Source organism: Alligator sinensis, unplaced genomic scaffold (genome assembly GCF_000455745.1).
Source record: "Alligator sinensis unplaced genomic scaffold, ASM45574v1 scaffold161_1, whole genome shotgun sequence".
NCBI classification, from domain to species: Eukaryota; Metazoa; Chordata; order Crocodylia; family Alligatoridae; genus Alligator; species Alligator sinensis.
In genome coordinates this window covers 1,325,484-1,344,397 of record NW_005841974.1, presented here as the reverse complement: position 1 = coordinate 1,344,397, position 18,914 = coordinate 1,325,484, and the positions used below count along the sequence as shown (strand labels likewise).

Here is an 18,914-nt window from a genome sequence, read left to right as displayed (position 1 = left end):
AACTGTTTCACTGAGTCAACGCGTTTCAACGTTTCTCCCATAAGCTATAATGGGGAATCATGAAAATGCCTATAACTTTGCCATTTCTTGCCTGATTCAGATGAAAACTGCAGGGATGATAGCCCCTTCTGAGGGAATGAAGCCTGCCAAGTTTCAAGAAGATACGTGCAGAGGTGTCTGGGAAACTGCATCTCAAGTTGCTGACAAGCAAATCTCGTGTCACTTGCCGACAGCGGCAGCCTCCTGTTATCCCGCATGCAGATCTGGGAGGGGTGTGGGGCCATGCCAGACTCCTCCTGGGGGTGCATCCCCCAGATCTGTGCACGGGATGACAGGAGGCTGCTGCCTGGGACTGGCACTGGGTGCAGCCCACACCGGGGAGGCGGGGCCCGGCCGTTGGCCCCAGGCAGCAGCAGCAGCCTCCTGTCATCTCACATGCAGATCTGGGGGCCCACGCCCCGGAAGGAGTCCAGCAGCACTGGGAGGGCAAGTTGAGCTCCATGGAGCTGATGGAGCTGCTTAGAGCGCAGTCCTGGCTCTCCCCACCTCCCGCCACCAGGCTGCACTCTGACGGGGCAGCGGGGGGGCCAGTGGCAGAGCCACTCAGAGCACAGCCCTAGCCAGTGGCTCTCCCCCACCTCCTGCTGCCAGGCTCAGCTCTGTGGGCCTGGCGGAGCCAGTCTGAGTGCAGCCCCATGGCGGAAGGTGGGGCTTCTGCTCCGATGCACAGCCTGCTCCTGCCCTGCTCTGCCCCCCTGCAGCAGCCAGGGGAACCTTCAGACTCTGGCCACAGCTGCTTGGGTGCCAGGGGATGCTGGGGGAGGCAGGCTCAGCCTAGCAGGTTCTCCGGGGGCACAGACTCAGCCTGGCAGGGGATGCTGTCCCAGGAGCCTGTGACCAGTGCACCATGGATGCTCTCTGCTCTCCCCACGGTGGTGGACAGGGCACCGTGTCCACAAGGCGTTTGTGGGCCATCTCTTCCACCCCCCACAGTAGGGTGCCTGGGCAGCTGCCCATGCACTCCAGGCCAACAGGGCACCCCCAAGACCACACACACTAAGTTTCAAGCAACAGTCTTTATTTCCATCTCCAACAACAGACTCCCTCCCACCTCTCTTCCCAACAACAGACCCCACCCCAACCCCAACCCCACTGCCCACCAACAAAGCACCCTCTTCCCCATACAACTATATACAGTGTAGTGTGTGACCTCCCAGGGGGAACAGTAGACTGGAGGCACCTACGGGATGGATCCTGGGGAGAGGTGCCTGGCACCCCAGCCTCTGGCCACAACACGAAGGGTGAGGCTGATGCGGTGAGACCAGCAGGCTGTGGGGCTTGGCCGGGGCGAAGGCAGTGCAACCTGCTCCTCCTCCACCAAGGGCGGGGGTCAGTAGGGCCCACATATGGTGCTGCCCCACTGCAAGCAACTCCCACTCAGGAGCTGCATGGTACCCGGGTGAGCAGCAGGGAGTGGCCCAGGTTGGGGGTGGGGCAGACTGCTGGGGGACCTGGCTCAGAAGCAGGGGCAAGGGGCCTTGGCCACTCCAGGAGGCACTGGACCTCACCCCAGGCCCACTGGAGGAAGTAGGCACTGGGCGGCTGCCAGGGGGCAAGCAGGGCCAGGGACTGGACTGCAGGTGACTGCCAGGGGCCAGATGGGGCTGGGGCTGGGGTCAGGGGCTAGGCCGTGGACAGCTGCCAGGGGCCAGGAAGAGTCGGGGCCAGGGGCTGGACCGTGGGCAGCATGAAGGAGACCACCAGGTCCAGAATGGTATCCAGCGCCTGGTGGTCCTCCTCCGTTGTCTCTACTGCACGGGCCACCACGGTGGCCTCCTGCTCCTGGGCCTCAAGCGTCCTCTCAAGGAGGCGAAGAGTCTGTCCCAGAAGGCATGGTCCTCCTGTTCCCTTTACCACCCTCACTCCAGGTCCTGGGCTCACCGGGCCCATGAGTCCACTAGCTGCTCCTCTGCCACTGTGGCCAGCTGATCTAGCAGAAGGGTGCAGTCCTGTGTGCACCCCTGGAGGAGGCAGCACATGTGGAGGGAGCTTGCCAATGGTAGAAGTGCCCCTGGAGGTGCATCCTTGCCGGTGGCTGGTGCTTCTCCCCCATGTGCAGCTGCTGGACCTGCAGAGCCAAGAGACAGAGGTTCTTTGTGAGAATCTGCAACACTTCAGAGATAATATGCACTGTACTATGGAGCTGTGAACTGCCCAGTCTTAGATCAGGGGCTGCAAACACACAGGTGCCCAGGGACCACGGTAGCTTGGTTGGGTAGGTCCTGCCACAGGAGGCCGCTGGCCAAGCCTTCCATCCCCACTCCATCCAAAGGGGCAGGCAGCCCACTTGGTGCTTGCTACAGACAACCTAACTTCCCAATCCTTTACCCAAGCCAAGCCAGGGCTGGCTCCTGCCAGCAGCTGCCACAGCAGCTCTGGACCACTTCCCCGCTTCTCCTCCTACAGGCCAGGCAATTTGCTCCAGTAGCACTAGGCCCATGCTGCCCAGGGTCAGGGGGTGAGGGGCTCCCACACAGCTGGGACACGGAGCTGGTCAAACCTCCTACCTTTCCCCTTCCCTCCCAGCAGCCCTCTCCACAGATGCGGCCTGGGCCAGGGCTCCCACTGCACAGCACCCCTTCTGAAAGTCCCCCAGGCACACCACGACAAACTGTTTGAGCACTCTGAGGGGTGCCCGACCCACTATGCCCTGCTGACGATGATCCCCATGGTGCCCCATGCACAGCTGAGAACCTGGCACGGGGCCCTGGGCTTCGATGGTGCTCTAGGCAAGCACACGCTTCCCCGCAATGTGCGTCACCACCTTGAGGGGCATCTCTGCCTATACTGTGAGTGCTTGACCTCTGCAGCTGAGGAGGAGATTGTCGTTGCCATCAGTGAGTTTCTCTCCATGCGACAGGCCCCTGGCTGTCAAGCTAGGAGGGTGCTGGCATCTCAATAAAGTTTTGAACTGCCTCCCCCTCCCTAAGTATTGAGGGGGGAAGGGAGGGGGGCGGAGAAAGAAATTCTGAGCGGCAGGGTGGATCTCGCCCAGGCAGGGCGGGGGGGAGGGGCAGGGAGGCGAGGAAATGGGGGGCCCCCACCCCCACTGTGCAGGTCCCCTGGCTCCAGGCATGCAGCCCAGGGATGGGTGGACGAGCTGGCATAGGCACGGGTGGTCGCAGTGTCCCCTTACCCACCCCCAGTCCTCCTCTCTGTGCAGGGCTTACCAGATGGGCGTGGCAGGCGATCCTAGTGGTCCAAGTCTGTCCCTGTAGGTGGCGAGGTGCTGCGGCTGCCTACAGTGTCCCAAGGTGTGGAGGCACGGCACCTGGCTGCCTGTGCAGTAGCCCCCTCCGGAGAGCAGCTGGAGCTGGTCACCACTGGGGCCATCCCCAACCTGTCCTCTCCACAGGGGGTGCGCACACCAAGTTGGCGGGACAGGTGTTGGCCCATGCTCCCTGAGTTTGCAGATGAGGCCGGGGACAGGGAGTGCACTGGGACCTGCGCCTTATGCCCTGAAGGGCCCTCCTCAGGAGACTGCTCATCACTGCTGGGTCCCAACAAAGGCTCTGGCAGCCCGCCTGTGCTGGAGCAGACATAATGGCCATGTCTAGGGTTCCTTGTGGCCAGGATGTAGTCCAGCTGCCACATAAAGGCCATAGTCCTGCAGGCAGCCCCAAGCACTGGTCGTGATACATTATGTGGACCCATTGGGCCCACAGGACCTTGACCTTTATGTGACCACTAGTTGCCGCACCACCATGTCTTCATAGATATGGACGCTAGACCGGCTGCCCTGGGCAAACTGCCTCTGCACGTTAGTCTCACCCCACACTGTGATGAGGTCAGTGGTCTCTCCCTCTGACCAGCTGGGGCCCCAAGGCATTGCCTGCAGCATTGGGGACACTGCCATCATGGCTACTTCCATGGACTTTGGGGACTCAGGCAGAGACTCTGGGTGCCAGCAGGGCTTAGCACATGCCCGCAGCTGAGGAGCATGTTGCCCAGGGGGCAGGCAGGTGGTGGAACAGGGGCCAGAGTGAGGGTCTGACAGGGCACAGATTTATGCCTGAGTCACCATCTACGTGCACACTTCTGCACAGTATTTACTGTGAGGTTAATCTGCAGATAGTAGCCAAACACGCAGTAGACTAACTTATTGTGCAGCAAATGCTGTGCATGTGTAGATGATGACTCTTTACTGCGCAGTAGATTAGTCTACTGCGCAGTAAAGAATCATGTGTATACATACCCACTGCAGAGCAAATTAGACTATTCCACAGTAAAACACATGTGTAGATGTGCCTGGAGGGTATGACAGGGGATGGATTATTCTAGACATGCCCTGTATATATACATTCACCTTCTAAAGCAGAGGTGGCCAACCTGAAACATGGGTGCCACAAGTGCCCCAAGTAGCCTGTGTGTGGCATGCATTAGATTGGGGACGGGACAGGCAGCACAATAGTAAACAGGGCAAGGAACAGAAAGCAGAGCATGAGATCAGGCAGGAAGCAAAGGGCAGAAATCAGAAAGCAGAGCAGCAGCTTAGCCAGGGCACATAAGACAGGGAACAGAAAGCTTAGTAGCAGATCAGGTAAGGGAAAGGGATCAGACTGGCATTTGGGAAGGGTGCAGGGCTAATTTGTCTATGCCTGCCAAAAAGGTTGGTCCCACTGATCAAAAGCACCTACTTATGCCACTGTCAAAGACAGGATACTGCCTGACTCAATATGGTACTCTTTACGTACTGATGTTCCTTGTTCTAAGTGTTTCACCCTAATCATTATGTCCTTGTAATCCCAAGTGATGTTTGTTCATGAAAGATCTGATCTCAGAGCTAATAAGGGCCACCAGACTAGGCTCCACTTGGGAAAGCCATAGGAGGTTCATCAGATGACTGCCTGTTTTGTAGCACAACTACCAGTTATATTAATCAGGTAACTCTGCCTAGAAATACCACCCTGGCCCTACTCATTCTTCGGCCCCTGTTAGAAACTAAGGTGCGGTGCAAAGAGGTAAAGACAGGAGACTTTTGGACAGCATTGCCTGGAGAGCACACAGTAGCTCTTTTTCTGAGAGCAAGGCATTTTCAGTTGGCAAATGATGCAGGTGTCGTCCAAAGAGGATTACGAGTTAAACCTAGTAAGTTTTTTTCCTGGTGGACCACAGGCGATGAGCTTGCATCCATCTGACAAATGGATACAAACCTTCTGGGATCTTCCTCGCCAACTGCTTTCTCCTATGCCTTCTATCTTATATTTCCTCCCACTGGACAAACAGACCTTTCCCTAGTAACAGCAATCTCAGTGCAAGCTCAGTAAAGATCTTTTTCCTCCTATAACTCTGATGCTTGTTGTACCACTTGTTGTTAGGTTAGGACATTAGCCTCTCCTCATTTGATTTAATGCCAATTACTCAACTGATAGCCTCTCCTCATTTGATTTAATGCTTATTACATTTTTTTCATTGGGTAGAAAGTGGTATGAGATTTTAACACTGGTGTGACTGACTACACTGTTACCAGCTGAGAGAGACTTGTATTTGTCCAGTGGGAGCCTGGCAACAGCTTGCACCCTTGAGATCCAAGTGTCATACCAAACTAGGTCCCTCCTGAAATCTGATCTTCTCTTTCCAGTTTCATTTATACTAAAATATATTTGATTTCCAGTAACTGCATTGACAGAAAATTTAACTGAATTAGAACTAAGACTGTTGAATTGATTTAAACTAGAATTGTATCCCATGAGAGAAAATTATTGTATTTACTCAAATCCCAGACAACCCAGAATTTAAGATGACCCCCCCATAATTAGATTCTATACATGGACAAGAGGGTCATTTTAAATTTATCCTCCCCACTGCTGGTGGGGCCTGACCCCTGCCTCTTGTCCCTTAATGCGTCTCTGCCCTGACTACCTGACCTCATCTTATCCCCCATGTGCATGCCCCACCAAAGCCTTGAGTACCTTCCCATCCCCCCCAACACCTCCACCTCTGCCACTTACCTTTGCATATAAATTGGCTCCAGCAAAGGTACGAGGTGCGAGAGGAGGTGGGGAGAGCATGAGGGGGGCTGAGCAGAAGTTGTTGAAGGAGAAGAGGGAGAGACAGTGGGAGCGTGGAGAGCAGAAGTTGTGTGGAGGAGGAGGAGGAGGCAGTGGGGGCAGGTTGTGGCCCCAAGCCTGGGGCAGGATCAGAGCCAAAACCACAGCAGCTGCCTGCTCCCCTGCTGCCTCATACTCTAATCCAGGGGTAGGCAACGTTTTGTGGCCAGAGTGCCAAAAAACCACAATGTCTACCTTGGAAGGTGCCGGAGTGCCAGCATGCCAGAAAAACAAAATTCGGGGGTGGGGCACAGTACATGGCAGGTCGCACTGCATATTAGTATATTTAATAATCATAAACGTTGCCTTTGTTGCTGTGTACATTTTTTGTTAAGCATGTTGCAGTGGGAGAGAGAGAGAGAGAAAGAGTGAAAGAGAAAAAAAAAAGAGGAGAGCACAGAGAGAATCAGGCACATACACACTCACACAGAACCACATGTGCACAAACACAGAGAACCAAAATAGACACATGCACACACATCCAGAGCCAGACACATGTGTGCACACACAGACACAGAACCAGAGGCAGACAAACATACAGAACCAGATGCATGGGTGCACAGAGTCGGGCTGCTGGGCCACCGGACAAAGTCCGACCCAACAATGTCCTGGGCCTGCAGAAGCCCCTGTGCTTCCCTGGGGAGCCAGCCCCCGGGCTGCAGTGAGGCCAGCTGAGGTCCTGACCCAGAGCCTACCCATCAGTCCAACCACTTACCCACTTCACACAGCTAAGCCCGCAAAGGTGCGGCGCTCCTGGCAAGGGGCAGTGCCAGCCTCATCCCAGTAGGGGGGCTGAGCCAGTGCTGGGCTTGGAGTGGGTGGGAATCAGGCTGGCTCAGCTGCAAGCCCTGCTGCAAGCAGCCTGGGCTCCATAGTTGGCAGCAGCTACCCCGAGCTGGGGCTGGCTGCAGCCAGGAATCTGCAAACAGGTGCACACGCGCCTCAGAGCAGACGGGGGAAGGGCGGGGGGAAGCTACCCCAGCTCTGGGTAGCTGCTGCCAACCATGGAGCCTGGCCTCCTTCCAGCAGGGCTTGCAGCTTCCGCTGGGAGCAGCCCGGGCTCCATGATTGGCAGCAGTTACCCAGAGCCGGGGCTGATGGTGGCATGCCAAGCAAAATGGCCTCGCGTGCCAGGGGTTGCTGACCCCTGCTCTAATCCAAGATAAGGGGCTTTTTTCCTTCTCAAAGTGAAGAAAAATTAATCCTGGAGGGAACACTATTTCCCTAAGGCACTCTGCCTTAGAGTGTCTTCATCTATTTCCTGATTTGACCAGGGTTAATTTATCATGCGATTGGCCATTTTAAAAGTGCTTTGCAGCCATGCATGTGTGTTATGTCATGGCTGTAGAGAATTTTCAGGGGCCTGATCTTGTGAAAAATAATTTGTGTAATCACCCTAAGTTTTCAAACACTCTTATAATTAGAGAAAAATTCAAACTAAATACCTGCATCTTCTGAAAGCACCGGCATGGCTGTTTGTTCTTAATCCTGGAGGCAAATGTTCAACTTCAATCAAAATGAGTATTTCTTTTTCCTGGACTGTGATTCAGAGTAAATCCTAAAACAAGCAAAAATAATGTTTGAAGTCTGGTATCAGGCACAAAGAGATCACAGAATCATTGAAAAAGTAGAGCTGGAGGAGACCTCAAGAGAGCTAGATCAAATGCTTGCTGAAGATAGGATCCTCCTTGACAAAACCAATATTATGTAAAGTTCTCACTGACAGAACAAGTCAGATATTAAATGGATAAAAACAGGAACTACATTTGATCTTAGCCATGTGAAAAAACCAATAGTAATCAAGTGTTTGTCTAATCTGTTCTTAAAACCTTCAGAGGTCCCCTCTAGGCAGCCTGTTCCAATGCTTAACTGACTTCATAGTGAGAAAGTTATTCCTAATACCCAAAATGAAAAGTCCCCTCATGAGAACCAAGTCCTGAGATTTGGGAACTTTGGTTAGTTGTTTAAAGAAAGCCATGTCCACCTCTTCCTCCTGCTTTGACAGACCTCAGCAGACACCCTTGCTATTCTCCCCTCTGACCTTTACCCAGAAGCTTTCAACAGGTCTTCCTCCTGCTTCATACTGCACCTCAGACATGGCATATGTCTCTTTTACATACAGAGCAACACTGTCTCCTTCTCCCACCTCTTCCTGCCTTTCCTGAAAAAGTTATATCCATCTATGAAAGTACTGCTAAAGCTTCATACAGTGCCTCTTTCTTTCTTGGGTTCAGGGTCCAGTAAGTAATGTAGTTCTGCTCTCATTTGCATAACCATATACCTCATTCTATGGAGCATTCACAGGAGGCTGCATGCTGACCAGGCAGGTACAGGGCTATATACAAGCACCCTGAATGTCCTGGAAAAAAAAACAAACAGAGGACCCTCCCATGTTTTAGCCCCAGTAGCTGAGTGGTTAGGGCACTTGACCAGAAAGCAGATGACCTGGGCCCCAGGCTCATCTTAGGCAGAGGGGGTTTGAACTTGTACATCACTGGTTTTCTAGCACAGTACTGTAACCAACAGTACAGGATAGATATTGTACAGCTGCCCTTCAGTGCTCCTTCTGAAGCGAAGACACTGCACCTTGCATTTGACAGTTATTGAATAAAATTGATGGCGAGAAGTACAGCAATGGATTTTTGGCCCCACTGGGAGAAACAATCCAGGCTAGCACACAGAGCAATATCTGTCTCACTAAGCCCCACCTATCTCCCTCTTTTAGATCCCCAGTGATCCAGCTTCAAGAGCAAGGCTGATACAGGCTGCAGATAATGCCTAACCTGCAGTGTGGCAATTGAAGCACTGTGCTAAAAAGTCCAAGACACTGATTCAAATCCCCTCTGGGTGATGGGAATTTAGAACCCAGGTCATCTGCTTCCTGGGTAAACGCCCTAACCCCTCAGCTAATGGAGCTAAAATTGGTCCCATTGCACCCAATAGCATAACTTAACAGTGGGCAACTGGGGCATAAGCCCCAGGCTCCGCTGTTAAGAGGGTACCAGATTGGACTGAAAGGGAGTACCACCCTCTTTGGCTGCTTGATGCTGGCTACTGAGATGTGTGGCACCTATGATTTGGGTCCAGCAGCTGAGGGCTCATGTCCTTAGTCCCCTCATCAGCCCCTCATCAGCACCACACTACTTGGGAGATGCCACTGCTGGGGAAGGTGTCCATGCAGCCAGGGGATACATAGCCATGTACCTGCCTGGCCACTGTGCAGCCTACTGCACATGATCAGTAGTAGTGTAGCAGTATATACATTCAAACTGCACAGCTACAGGAATTGCAAACTATAAGCATGTGCCCAAAGTGCTACTTATGCCTATATGGTACTTTGCCATCTGTATATTATAAAGGGTAATGAAAATTCATTTCTACTGTATTAATTCAAACAGAAAGATGCACCCAAATTTTCGGACAATCAGTAAGTGTGCGTGTGCATGTGTGTGTGTGTGTACGTACACTTGCACGTATATGCTTTATAAATTCTGGCAAGTAATTTATATCCTTGCAAACATGCCTTTATTCAATTTTTTTTATCTAATACACATAACCAAATATATTTGTAGCACTTCATTGCAAAAAATTGAACAATATTTGACATCTCCCAAACAACGTTAACTTCTCTTCCACCGAGTCAGTTAGAGATGTAACATTTTTGAAGCATCACATTAGTCTCCATCTTCATAGATCACCAAGCCTTAATAATCCATTCACACAAGAGAAAGAATCACACAGTGTATTTGGCTAGTTAGAATCAGCTGTTTCTGCCATTCGGAAGTCATTTCTGATAAAGATTTTAAAATGTATCTTTAAAAGACTTGCTTACACAGATATCCAAAGGCTGAGTCTGTGATATCATCCCACCTTGAATGATAATCAAATCTGTGGTGGGGTCAGGTTTTCTAAATATCATCAGTTGTATGTCTTTCTTAAGAATCCATCACAGGTATTGAATTTAGTTTCAAACAGACAGCAGACTGCCCAAACCATACTTGCTGGGGCCAATTCAGGATCAAAGCTCTTCTGTTATCCATCCTCTTACCTGTGCTTGAACAAATTCCTTTTGAAAATTTCTCTAATGGCTGGCTTTTGCACTCACAAACTACATATAAAGACAATTTATGGCCATATGCTGTCACAGAGTATTACAATTATCTGCTGCTTCTCATTTCCTACAGTGATCACTCTAACCTGTTTCTTCCATTTTTTGAATTGTGGTATTCAAAAAAATATAAGTGTCTATTCAGTCTTTCCTATCTGCCCAAATTAGAATTGTTTGCTAGAATGGAGGGTAATAAAATGCTGAAAATGCAAAAGCTTTTCTTCCAATTCTTGAAGAGACTTCTGACATATTTAAGGGAAAGGACCTGGGCAGGCACAGGTGTATCCTGCAAATCAATGCCACAACACAGGTGGTGTTTCCAGTAGAGGTTTAGCTTCTTTGACCACAGGATGATGTTCCAAGAAGAAGGATCACTAGGAAGAGATGGGATCCACCTGACAAAGAGAGGGAAGAGCATCTTCACAGACAGGCTCGCTAACCTGGGGAGGATGGCTTTAAACTAGGTTTGCTGGGGGATAGAGACCAAAGCTCTGAGGTAAGTGGGGAAGTGGGCGACCTGGAGGAAGAGCAAGCAGGAGGGGGCAACAGAGGAGGTGTTCTCATTCTTCCTGAGAAACCAGGGCAATCAACTAGCTACCTTAGGTGCCTGTACATGAATGCACAAAGCCTGAGAAACAAGCAGGAAGAACTGAAAATCCTTGCACAGTCACAGCACTATGACGTGACTGAAATAACAGAGACCTGACTCTCTGGAGCACTGTCATGGATAGGTACAAACTATTCAGAAGAGGAGGAGTTGCACTTTATGTAAAAGAGTTGTGTAATTGCTCAGAGCTCCAGTATAACTGGAGGTAGGCCTGTCAAAAGTCTCTGGGTTAGGGTCAGAGGAGAGAACAACAAGGGTGATGCCGTGGTTGAGATCTGCTATAGACCACCACACCAGGAGGACATGGTGGATGAGGCTTTCTTCAAACAGCTAGTGGAAATTTCCCAGTCACAGGTCCTGATTCTCATGGGGGACTTCAATCACTCTGCCATCAGCTGGGGAGGCAATACAGCAATGCTCAGGCAATCTAGGAAATTTTTGGAGAATGTGTGGGGACAGCTTCCTGGTACAAGTGCTGGCACAGCTGACTAGGGGTTGTGCTCTTCTTGACCTGCTGCTCACAAACAGGGAAGAATTGGTCAGGAATGCACTAGCAGATGGCAACTTGGGCAGCAGTGACCACAAGATGACTGAGGTCAGGATCCTGAGAAAAGGAAGGATGGAGAGCAACAGAGTAAGGACTCTGGACTTCAGAAAATCAGACTTCGACTTGCTCAGAGACCTCATGGGCAAGATCTCCTGGCAAGCCAGTCTGATGGGGAGAGGAGTTCAGGAGAGCTGGCTGTACTTTAAAGAAGCCTTACTGAGAGTGCAGGAACAAACCATCCCAATTAGCAGGAAGACTAGCAAGTACGGCAGAAGACCAGTTTGGCGTAGCAGGGAACTCTTCAGTAAACTAAATCACAAAAAGGAAACTTGTAAGAAGTGGAAACTTGGACACACAACTAGGGAGGAGTGTAAGAGCATTGCTCAGGCATGCAGGGACAAAGTCAGGAAGGCCAAAGCACAATTAGTTGCAGCTAGCAAGGGATGTGGAGGGTAACAAGATGGGTTTCTACAAGTATGTCAGTAACAAGAGGAAGATCAGGGAAAGTGTGGGTCACTTAATGAATGGAGGAGGGAACCTAGTGACAGAGGATGCAGAAAAGGCTGAAGTACTCAATGCCTTTTTCACCTCAGTCTTCACAAGCAAGGTCAGCTCCCCAGTTTAGGAAGAAGATGAGCAGCCAACAGTGGCTAAAGAACAGGTTAGGGGCTATTTAGAAAAGTCAGACATACACAAGTCCATGGGGCTGTAGGGCTGGATGGGATGCACCCGAGGGTGCTGAGGAAGTTGACTGATGTGAGTGCAGAGCTGCTGGCCATTATCTTTGAAAATGCACAGCTATCAGGAGAGGTCCTGAATGACTGGAAATGGGTAAACACAGTGCCCGTATTTAAGAAAGGGATAAAGGCGAACTACAAACAGGTCCACCTCACCTCAGTCCCTGGAAAAATAATGGAGCAGGTCTTCAAGGAATCCATTTCTAAGCACATGGAGGAGAAGAAGGTGATTAGGAAAGTCAGCATGAATTCACCAAGGGAAAGTCATTACTGACCAACCTGACTGTCCTCTGTGATGAGATGACTGGCTCTCTGGATGAGGGGAAACCAGTGGATGTGGTACACCTTGATTTTAACAAGGCTGTTGATACAGTCTCCTACAACATTCTCTCAGGCAAGCTAAGGAAGTATGGGCTGGATGAATGGACTGTTGTAAGGTGATGTTCCCACTGGACCACATCCCCGACCTCACCAACTGCTTCCAAATGTCTTTTCTCATACAGGAGCCACCATGCTTCCTTTTCTTTGGATTTCAGGGCTGTTTCAAAATAAAAATTCCTGCCACGCTTTTTTTGTTTTTACCAATGTTAAGTGTTCAGCTCCATTTATTCCAGTCCTAAGTCCTTCATATGGAAGCTGATGGACTATTAACCATTTGTAGGAGTCTGGGGCTCCAACCTCCACCTCAATGTTAAAAATAGGTCCAGTCCAACGTTAAACGAAAGCATGCAGCCTTCCTTTACACAATATTGATAAACAAAACAAAACAAAATGAACCCACTTGGGGTGCAGTTCTTGTTGCTAATTTTATGAGCACTTCTTACCCAAAGTCCAGTTGATGTTATAGGGGTCTAAAGTATCCAGGGCATCCCAAAATTAACTCTGCCCAGCTACTATACCATTCCTGAAATATTCTAAGGCTCAGATCCCTGAAGTTTCTGACCAGCTTTGGGTTTGTCATACCATGCACCCAAATCCACCACTTCCTGGAGTTCTCTCCTGGTCTCAGCTCCATAATATCATATACATGTCCATTAGCCTCAAAACCACCCCTGCTGCTGACCACACTATACCCTCCTACCCCCTGTGTCAAGCATTCAGTTATACAAACACTGTCAGCCTATCCCCACAGTGCTTTTGGGGGCTAAGGTACCCACAGGCAACAAGTAAAATGCTTAAGGCAACAGAAAAGTCTGAGTGCTTGTAGCACACCACACTAAACTTGAAGTCAATACCACCTGAGTTTCTCATCTCTACAGAGTCCTTAATCAACGGGTTGTCTGTAAACACACCATCAATCCCATTCAAGGGTCCTCACTCCCCTTCTCTCTCTCCTGGGCTGCCATTTCCTCCTCCTTTTATCCTCAGTGCCTGCCCACATGCAAGCTATTTGCTTCCTCAAAAAGGGGTGGGGTGTCACCGTGCACTCCTTCTGATAATGTTCAGGTTGGTCACAGCTTGTTTGTGATTTTTCCTGTCATGGTAAGCTCGTTCCCCACCCCTTCTGTTCTTTTCCCTCACAGGTGGATAGAAAACTGGCTCGAGCATCAGGCATAGAGGGTAGTAATCAATGGCTCGATGTCTAGTTGGCAGCCGGTATCAAGTGGAGTGCCCCAGGGGTCGGTCCTGAGGCCAGTTTTGTTCAATGTCTTCATCAATGACCAGGAAGATGGCATAGAGTGCACCCTCAGCAAGTTTGCAGATAACACCAAGCTGGGGGGGAGTAGAAGATACATTGGAGGGTAGGGCTAGGATTCAGAGTGACCCAGACAAATTGGAGGATTGGGGCAAAAGAAATCTCATGAGGTTCAACAAGGACAAGTGCAAAGTCCTGCGCTTAGGACGGAATAATTCCATGCACTGGTTCAGGCTGGGGACTGACTATCTGGGCAGCAGCTCTGCAGAAACGGACCTAGGGTTTACAGTGGACAATAAGCTGAATATGAGCCAACAGTGTGTCCTTGTTACCAAGAAGGCTAATGGCATACTGAGCTGTATTGGCTGGAGTGCTGCAAGCAGGGCAAGGGACATGATTATTCCCCTCTATTCAGCACCGGTAAAGCTACTTTTGCAGTACTGTATTCAGTTGTGCCCTCCACTACAGAAAGGATGTGGGCAAATTGGAGAGAGTCCAGAGGAGGCCAATGAAAACAGTGAGGGGGTTGGTGCAAATGACTTTTGGGGAGAGGCTGAGAGAACTGGACTTATATAGTCTAGAGAAGAGAAGACTGAGAGGGGATTTAATAGCAGCCTTCAACTACCTGAAGGGAGGTTTGAAAGAGGATGGAGCTAAACTGTTCTCAGTGGTGGCTGATGACAGAACAAGGAGCAATGGTCTCAAGTTGCAGCAATTGACATTTAAGTTAGATATCAGGAAGAATTTTCTTACTAGTAAAGTAGTAAAGCACTGGAACAGGCTACCCAGAGAGGATGTAGATTCTCCATCCTTGGAAGTTTTTAAGACCTGGCTAGGCAAAGCCTTGGCTGGGATGATCTAGTTAGGGCTGGTCCTGCTTTGAGCAGGAGGTTGGACTAGATGACCTCCTGAGGTCCCTTCCAACCCTAATTTTCTATGATTCACTCGTCTTTCTGACATATTGATTCACCACATGTTTTTAAATGCCATGTTGTCAGTAACCAGATGGACTAAGCCAAAGAAAATTTACGTCAGTCCTTTCAAGTTCAAGAATAGTGACAGAAATGAAAATTTTCTTCAATTAATGGATCACTTCCTTTGAAAACATTTCAAGGGCTACATATTAAGTAGTATTAAATGGTCATCATGAAAAGTCTTAGATCATTTGCTTTTATGGTTGCTTAGAGCACATCCCACACCACATGCCATGAAAAGAAGTCCTTAACTCCTTGTGACATGGGGCCATCATGAGGCCGGTCACAGCTCACAATATTGGCTGCCCACCTGTCTAGGGAAGTCTGCCCACCTGTGTCACCTGTCATGCCATGTGACTGCCTGACTGGACTTGCTCCCACCTTCAGGCTGGTCTTCAGCCTGCTCAAGCCCTTAGTGAGGTACCCAAAGGTGCTCTGCCATGCTCCTGAACCATTAAATGGCTGGTTCAACAACTATTCCACCCAATTTCATTTGAGCTTTTTGTTTTAAGGCAGGAAACTTCTGATTTGTATGCTGCCCTTGACCACAGGCTTGCTTTCTAATGAAAATCTGTTGCAGCACAAGAAACCTTAAACACACTCAATATATCTTTAATGGAAAGAAAGCTCCTTCCTGAGGTGCATGCATCAGAACAGTGAGACCTTTCTTTCCTCAGCCAGCTATATAAATGCAAACCTTCTAATAAAATACATAAGAACAAAGCCAAAAGGAGACGTTAAATATGTGTTTTCTTCCAAATATAAGTAGTGTCACTAAGGTTAATGAGATTACTCGCATGCTATACAGTCAAAACATGATTTAAGTGCTTCACTAGAACAGGGCTAGAGTATTCCTAAATTTGAGTACTGCCCTGTAGTCCAGCGGTCTGCAATCTTTTAAGGCTGCCAGCTGGATTGAACCAGTTCAGGTGAGAGGTGTGCTGGAGGGTGAGCCCAGCTGCTGCTCCAGTTTTTCCACCCTGTGGGCATGGGGGAAAATGCTGGCTGCTGCTACTTTTTTCTGTGCCTGCATGAGGAAAGTGCCTGCCACCATTGCTATTCCCCTACACCGGCACAGGAAAAACATCCACTGCCACTCTTCCCTGTGCAATGAGGGGAAAGTAACTGCTGTTTAAGTCTCCCACCACCTAATGCCACCAAACTCCCATGTCCGTGGGCTAGATAAAATGCTCCGTGGGCAGATTCGGTCCACTGGCTGTAGACTGCCAACCCCTGCTATAGATCATATGACCCAATAGTCTCCGACAACATCAGAGATTATGGTAAGGTTTCTGTCCAAATTCAGATTGATACATTAGGTTGCAGATCTTAAGTGTTTTAAATTATGGAAGTAGGTACAATACAGAATTTTGGTGCAAGCGATACAGCTGTTTCTTTAACAAGACAACAGTGACCACTTGAAATCGTACTTGCAGTGCCAGTATCCTATTTGGCATTTTCAATTAAGTATTTCTTGTCATATAACTCTCTTGTAACTACTCCAGGCTTGACTGTATGGCTCACTATATTGACACCACGGTTTTTATCCTGATCATACTTGATGGACAAATAAAGAATTATGACAATGATAAACACGGATTCTTTGAAGCCATATGAACATTTCAAAAGCAAACCAAAGAAACTGGGTGCTCATACTAATTATTTCTGCTAAACTATTTGGTGATGTTTAATAAGCACATGGGACACTTGAATCCATGCATCTAAGTAAGAACTGCTGAAGTGAGTTACTGTGTGGTTGAATTGTGGGCCATTATCCATTACTAAACTAAAGCTGAATCTTTTAGCATCCAAACTGAATTTTACATTAGTTATTCCATGGCTACACTCAGAATTGTGCAATGACTCGCTTCAAACAAAATCCAAGTAGCTGTAATAGGCTGTAATATTGTCCACTTGATTTAAATAGATTTATGCCAAGGTTGAACCATGGTTGATCGGGAATTTCATTATTTCAGATGTTCTTTTGCATTGTTTGCTGTATTTATTGTATATTCCAGGTGAGTAAACCTTGTCTTCAAGGCAATACCTATGTATAACCAAAATAGCATTTTTTTTTTTTACTATTCCTTTCATTTATCAATATCCAGTTGGACACTTTATATTATGCTTAACATTAATTGCTTCATAAAATTATGAAATATAATTAAAATATTATGACCTGTCATTTGTACAGAAATGCTTCATATGCAACAATTTCTCCTCTGTACTTCCCTCCCCAGCCCGACCCCCTCAAAATGATGGGAGGAGACTGGAGCTTTAAGAATCTAGCCAAGGCTGAATTGAGTAATTTTTGTATTTCTTGTACTGAAAATAGAGAACGTGCAAATGATTGACCTGCAATCCCTCAAAAGTATGACCCTTTACAAGGTCCACCGTGACCTTGTGTGTGGTCTGAGAAACATGAATATTATTCTAACACACTTCGGCATAACCCCATTGGAGGGCCAAACATTTTAGCTAAATTAGTTTTTGCTATAATGCAGGGATGGGCAAAATACGGCCCCTGGGCCAGATCCAAGTGCCAAGGGATTCTATCCAGTCTGCGGTGGGTCCCTCAGCCCTGCCTGGCCCAGGTACAGGAGGCAGCCTGGGCTGTGGCGCATGCAGCTAGTCCCACCACCCGCAGGCACACAGCAGGGTGGGGGTGGCGCGGAAGCTAGACTCAGGGTCCCGGCAGCCCCCACGGCAGTGGCTCACCCTTCCTGGTTGCCAGTGCCAGTGTCTCCACCACCACTGGACCCAGCCCCATTGCTCAGGCACCCCAGCCTGTCTGCTCTGCACCTATGGCCAGAGGTGCTGAACAGAGCGGGAAGCCAGGGTCTCCACGGAGGCTCATCTGTGACTCCCAAAGGCAGAGCACACTTGGCCAGGCATATGGGATGGGGCCATAGGTGGGTGGGGAGCAGCATCAGGAGTGGAATAGGTTGATGGAGCCAGGGCAGCTCCCCGCACATCCCTATGACCAATGCCAGTTCTGCAAGCAGGGACACGTGGGGAGTGGATTGCAGCTCTGCCCCGGACCCCAGTCCTACGATCCCAGCCCCAACCCCATCTGTCCTGCTCCTGATCACACAGCTGAGCACACCCTGCCCAAGCCAGTCCTGGACCGATCTCCATGGAAACCCTACCTGCCTATTCGCCTGGTGCCCCCAGCAATGGGTGCAGGGTGGATAGGCCAGGGGCACCAGGCAGGGGTCAGCACACCCCCCCCCACACGGCAGCAGCTCACTAAAACTATTTAAGTGGCCCTCGAGCCCAAATAATTGCCTACCCCTGCTATAATGGGGACCTATAGGCATGCAGTGAGGCTGCTTGGCCATACTGTAATTACAGTGTGTTGGAGCAGACTTGATTAATCAAGTCTGCAGAAGCGTGGTAATTACTGCGCTCCAGCAGACTTGAGCGTCACACGCACCGCTGCCCCTGCACTGAAAAATGGTGGCGGAGTGGTTTGACTAAAGCTCATCCAATGAGCTCTAGTTAAAGCTGCCATTTTTCAGCATGGGGATGCTGATGCACGTGATGCCCCTTCTGAGCATGTGTATAAATGCCCTATGGTTTTACCTGTCAATCTGGGTTCATAGGTTAACATACAATGTAGCTTCAGGATTGTGGAGGTATTTTTTCCAAAATGGATAATAAAAATCATTTTTCTTTATTTATTTTTTTTAAGCTTTTGCATTTTAACAACTTTTCCAAAGAAAGCCCTCTCTGGAAAGCAGCGCAGGAAAGGCACCTGCAAACGATTTGGGGTGTTTTGCAATTTCATGCCTTCCAGCTGTGAGGCAATTCTTTGTTCACCAAAAAATGCAATGCATGGCCCACCCAATCTTTTACTGAACCGTGGGATGTGCTTAAGTACGGTACTGGAAAGCAGAATGAAGTCGCTAGGATTTTTTTTTTTTTTTTTGGGTATGCAAATCACTGCTGCTCCGGCGAAGATGCTAATTCCCACAAGGCAGCTGCATTAGGCCGGGCCTTTTTCGGTGCTTCGCTATCATCCTCCTCCCATCACTTCAGACATGTCAGACCTCGGGCATGCGAAAGCACGAAGAATGAAACCCAAGTCGCGGCCCCGGCCCCGGCCCCGGCCCCGCACCCCGGGGTGCGAATTCCGATACTTGCCAGGCCCCCACCCCCTTCCCCGCCCCGCCGCCGGGCTCCCGCCGGCTCG

The 18,914-nt window shown here is 49.5% G+C and overlaps 1 protein-coding gene across 3 annotated transcripts in view; it reads right to left on the bottom strand.

Annotated features, from left to right (window-relative positions):
* The window catches only part of MPP3 (membrane palmitoylated protein 3), a 143,920-nt gene that overhangs the window by 93,547 nt on the left and 31,459 nt on the right, over nucleotides 1-18,914 (bottom strand). For 2 of the 3 annotated variants that reach the window (XM_025200725.1, XM_025200726.1), the window contains exon 2: nucleotides 7,556-7,668. In XM_025200725.1, coding sequence (XP_025056510.1) covers nucleotides 7,556-7,580 — 25 coding nt within the window. In that variant the 5' untranslated portion in view covers nucleotides 7,581-7,668. Of the gene's footprint in view, nucleotides 1-1,941; nucleotides 2,129-7,555; nucleotides 7,669-18,914 lie in introns of all 3 variants that reach the window. The other variant, XM_025200727.1, reaches the window with a different exon arrangement.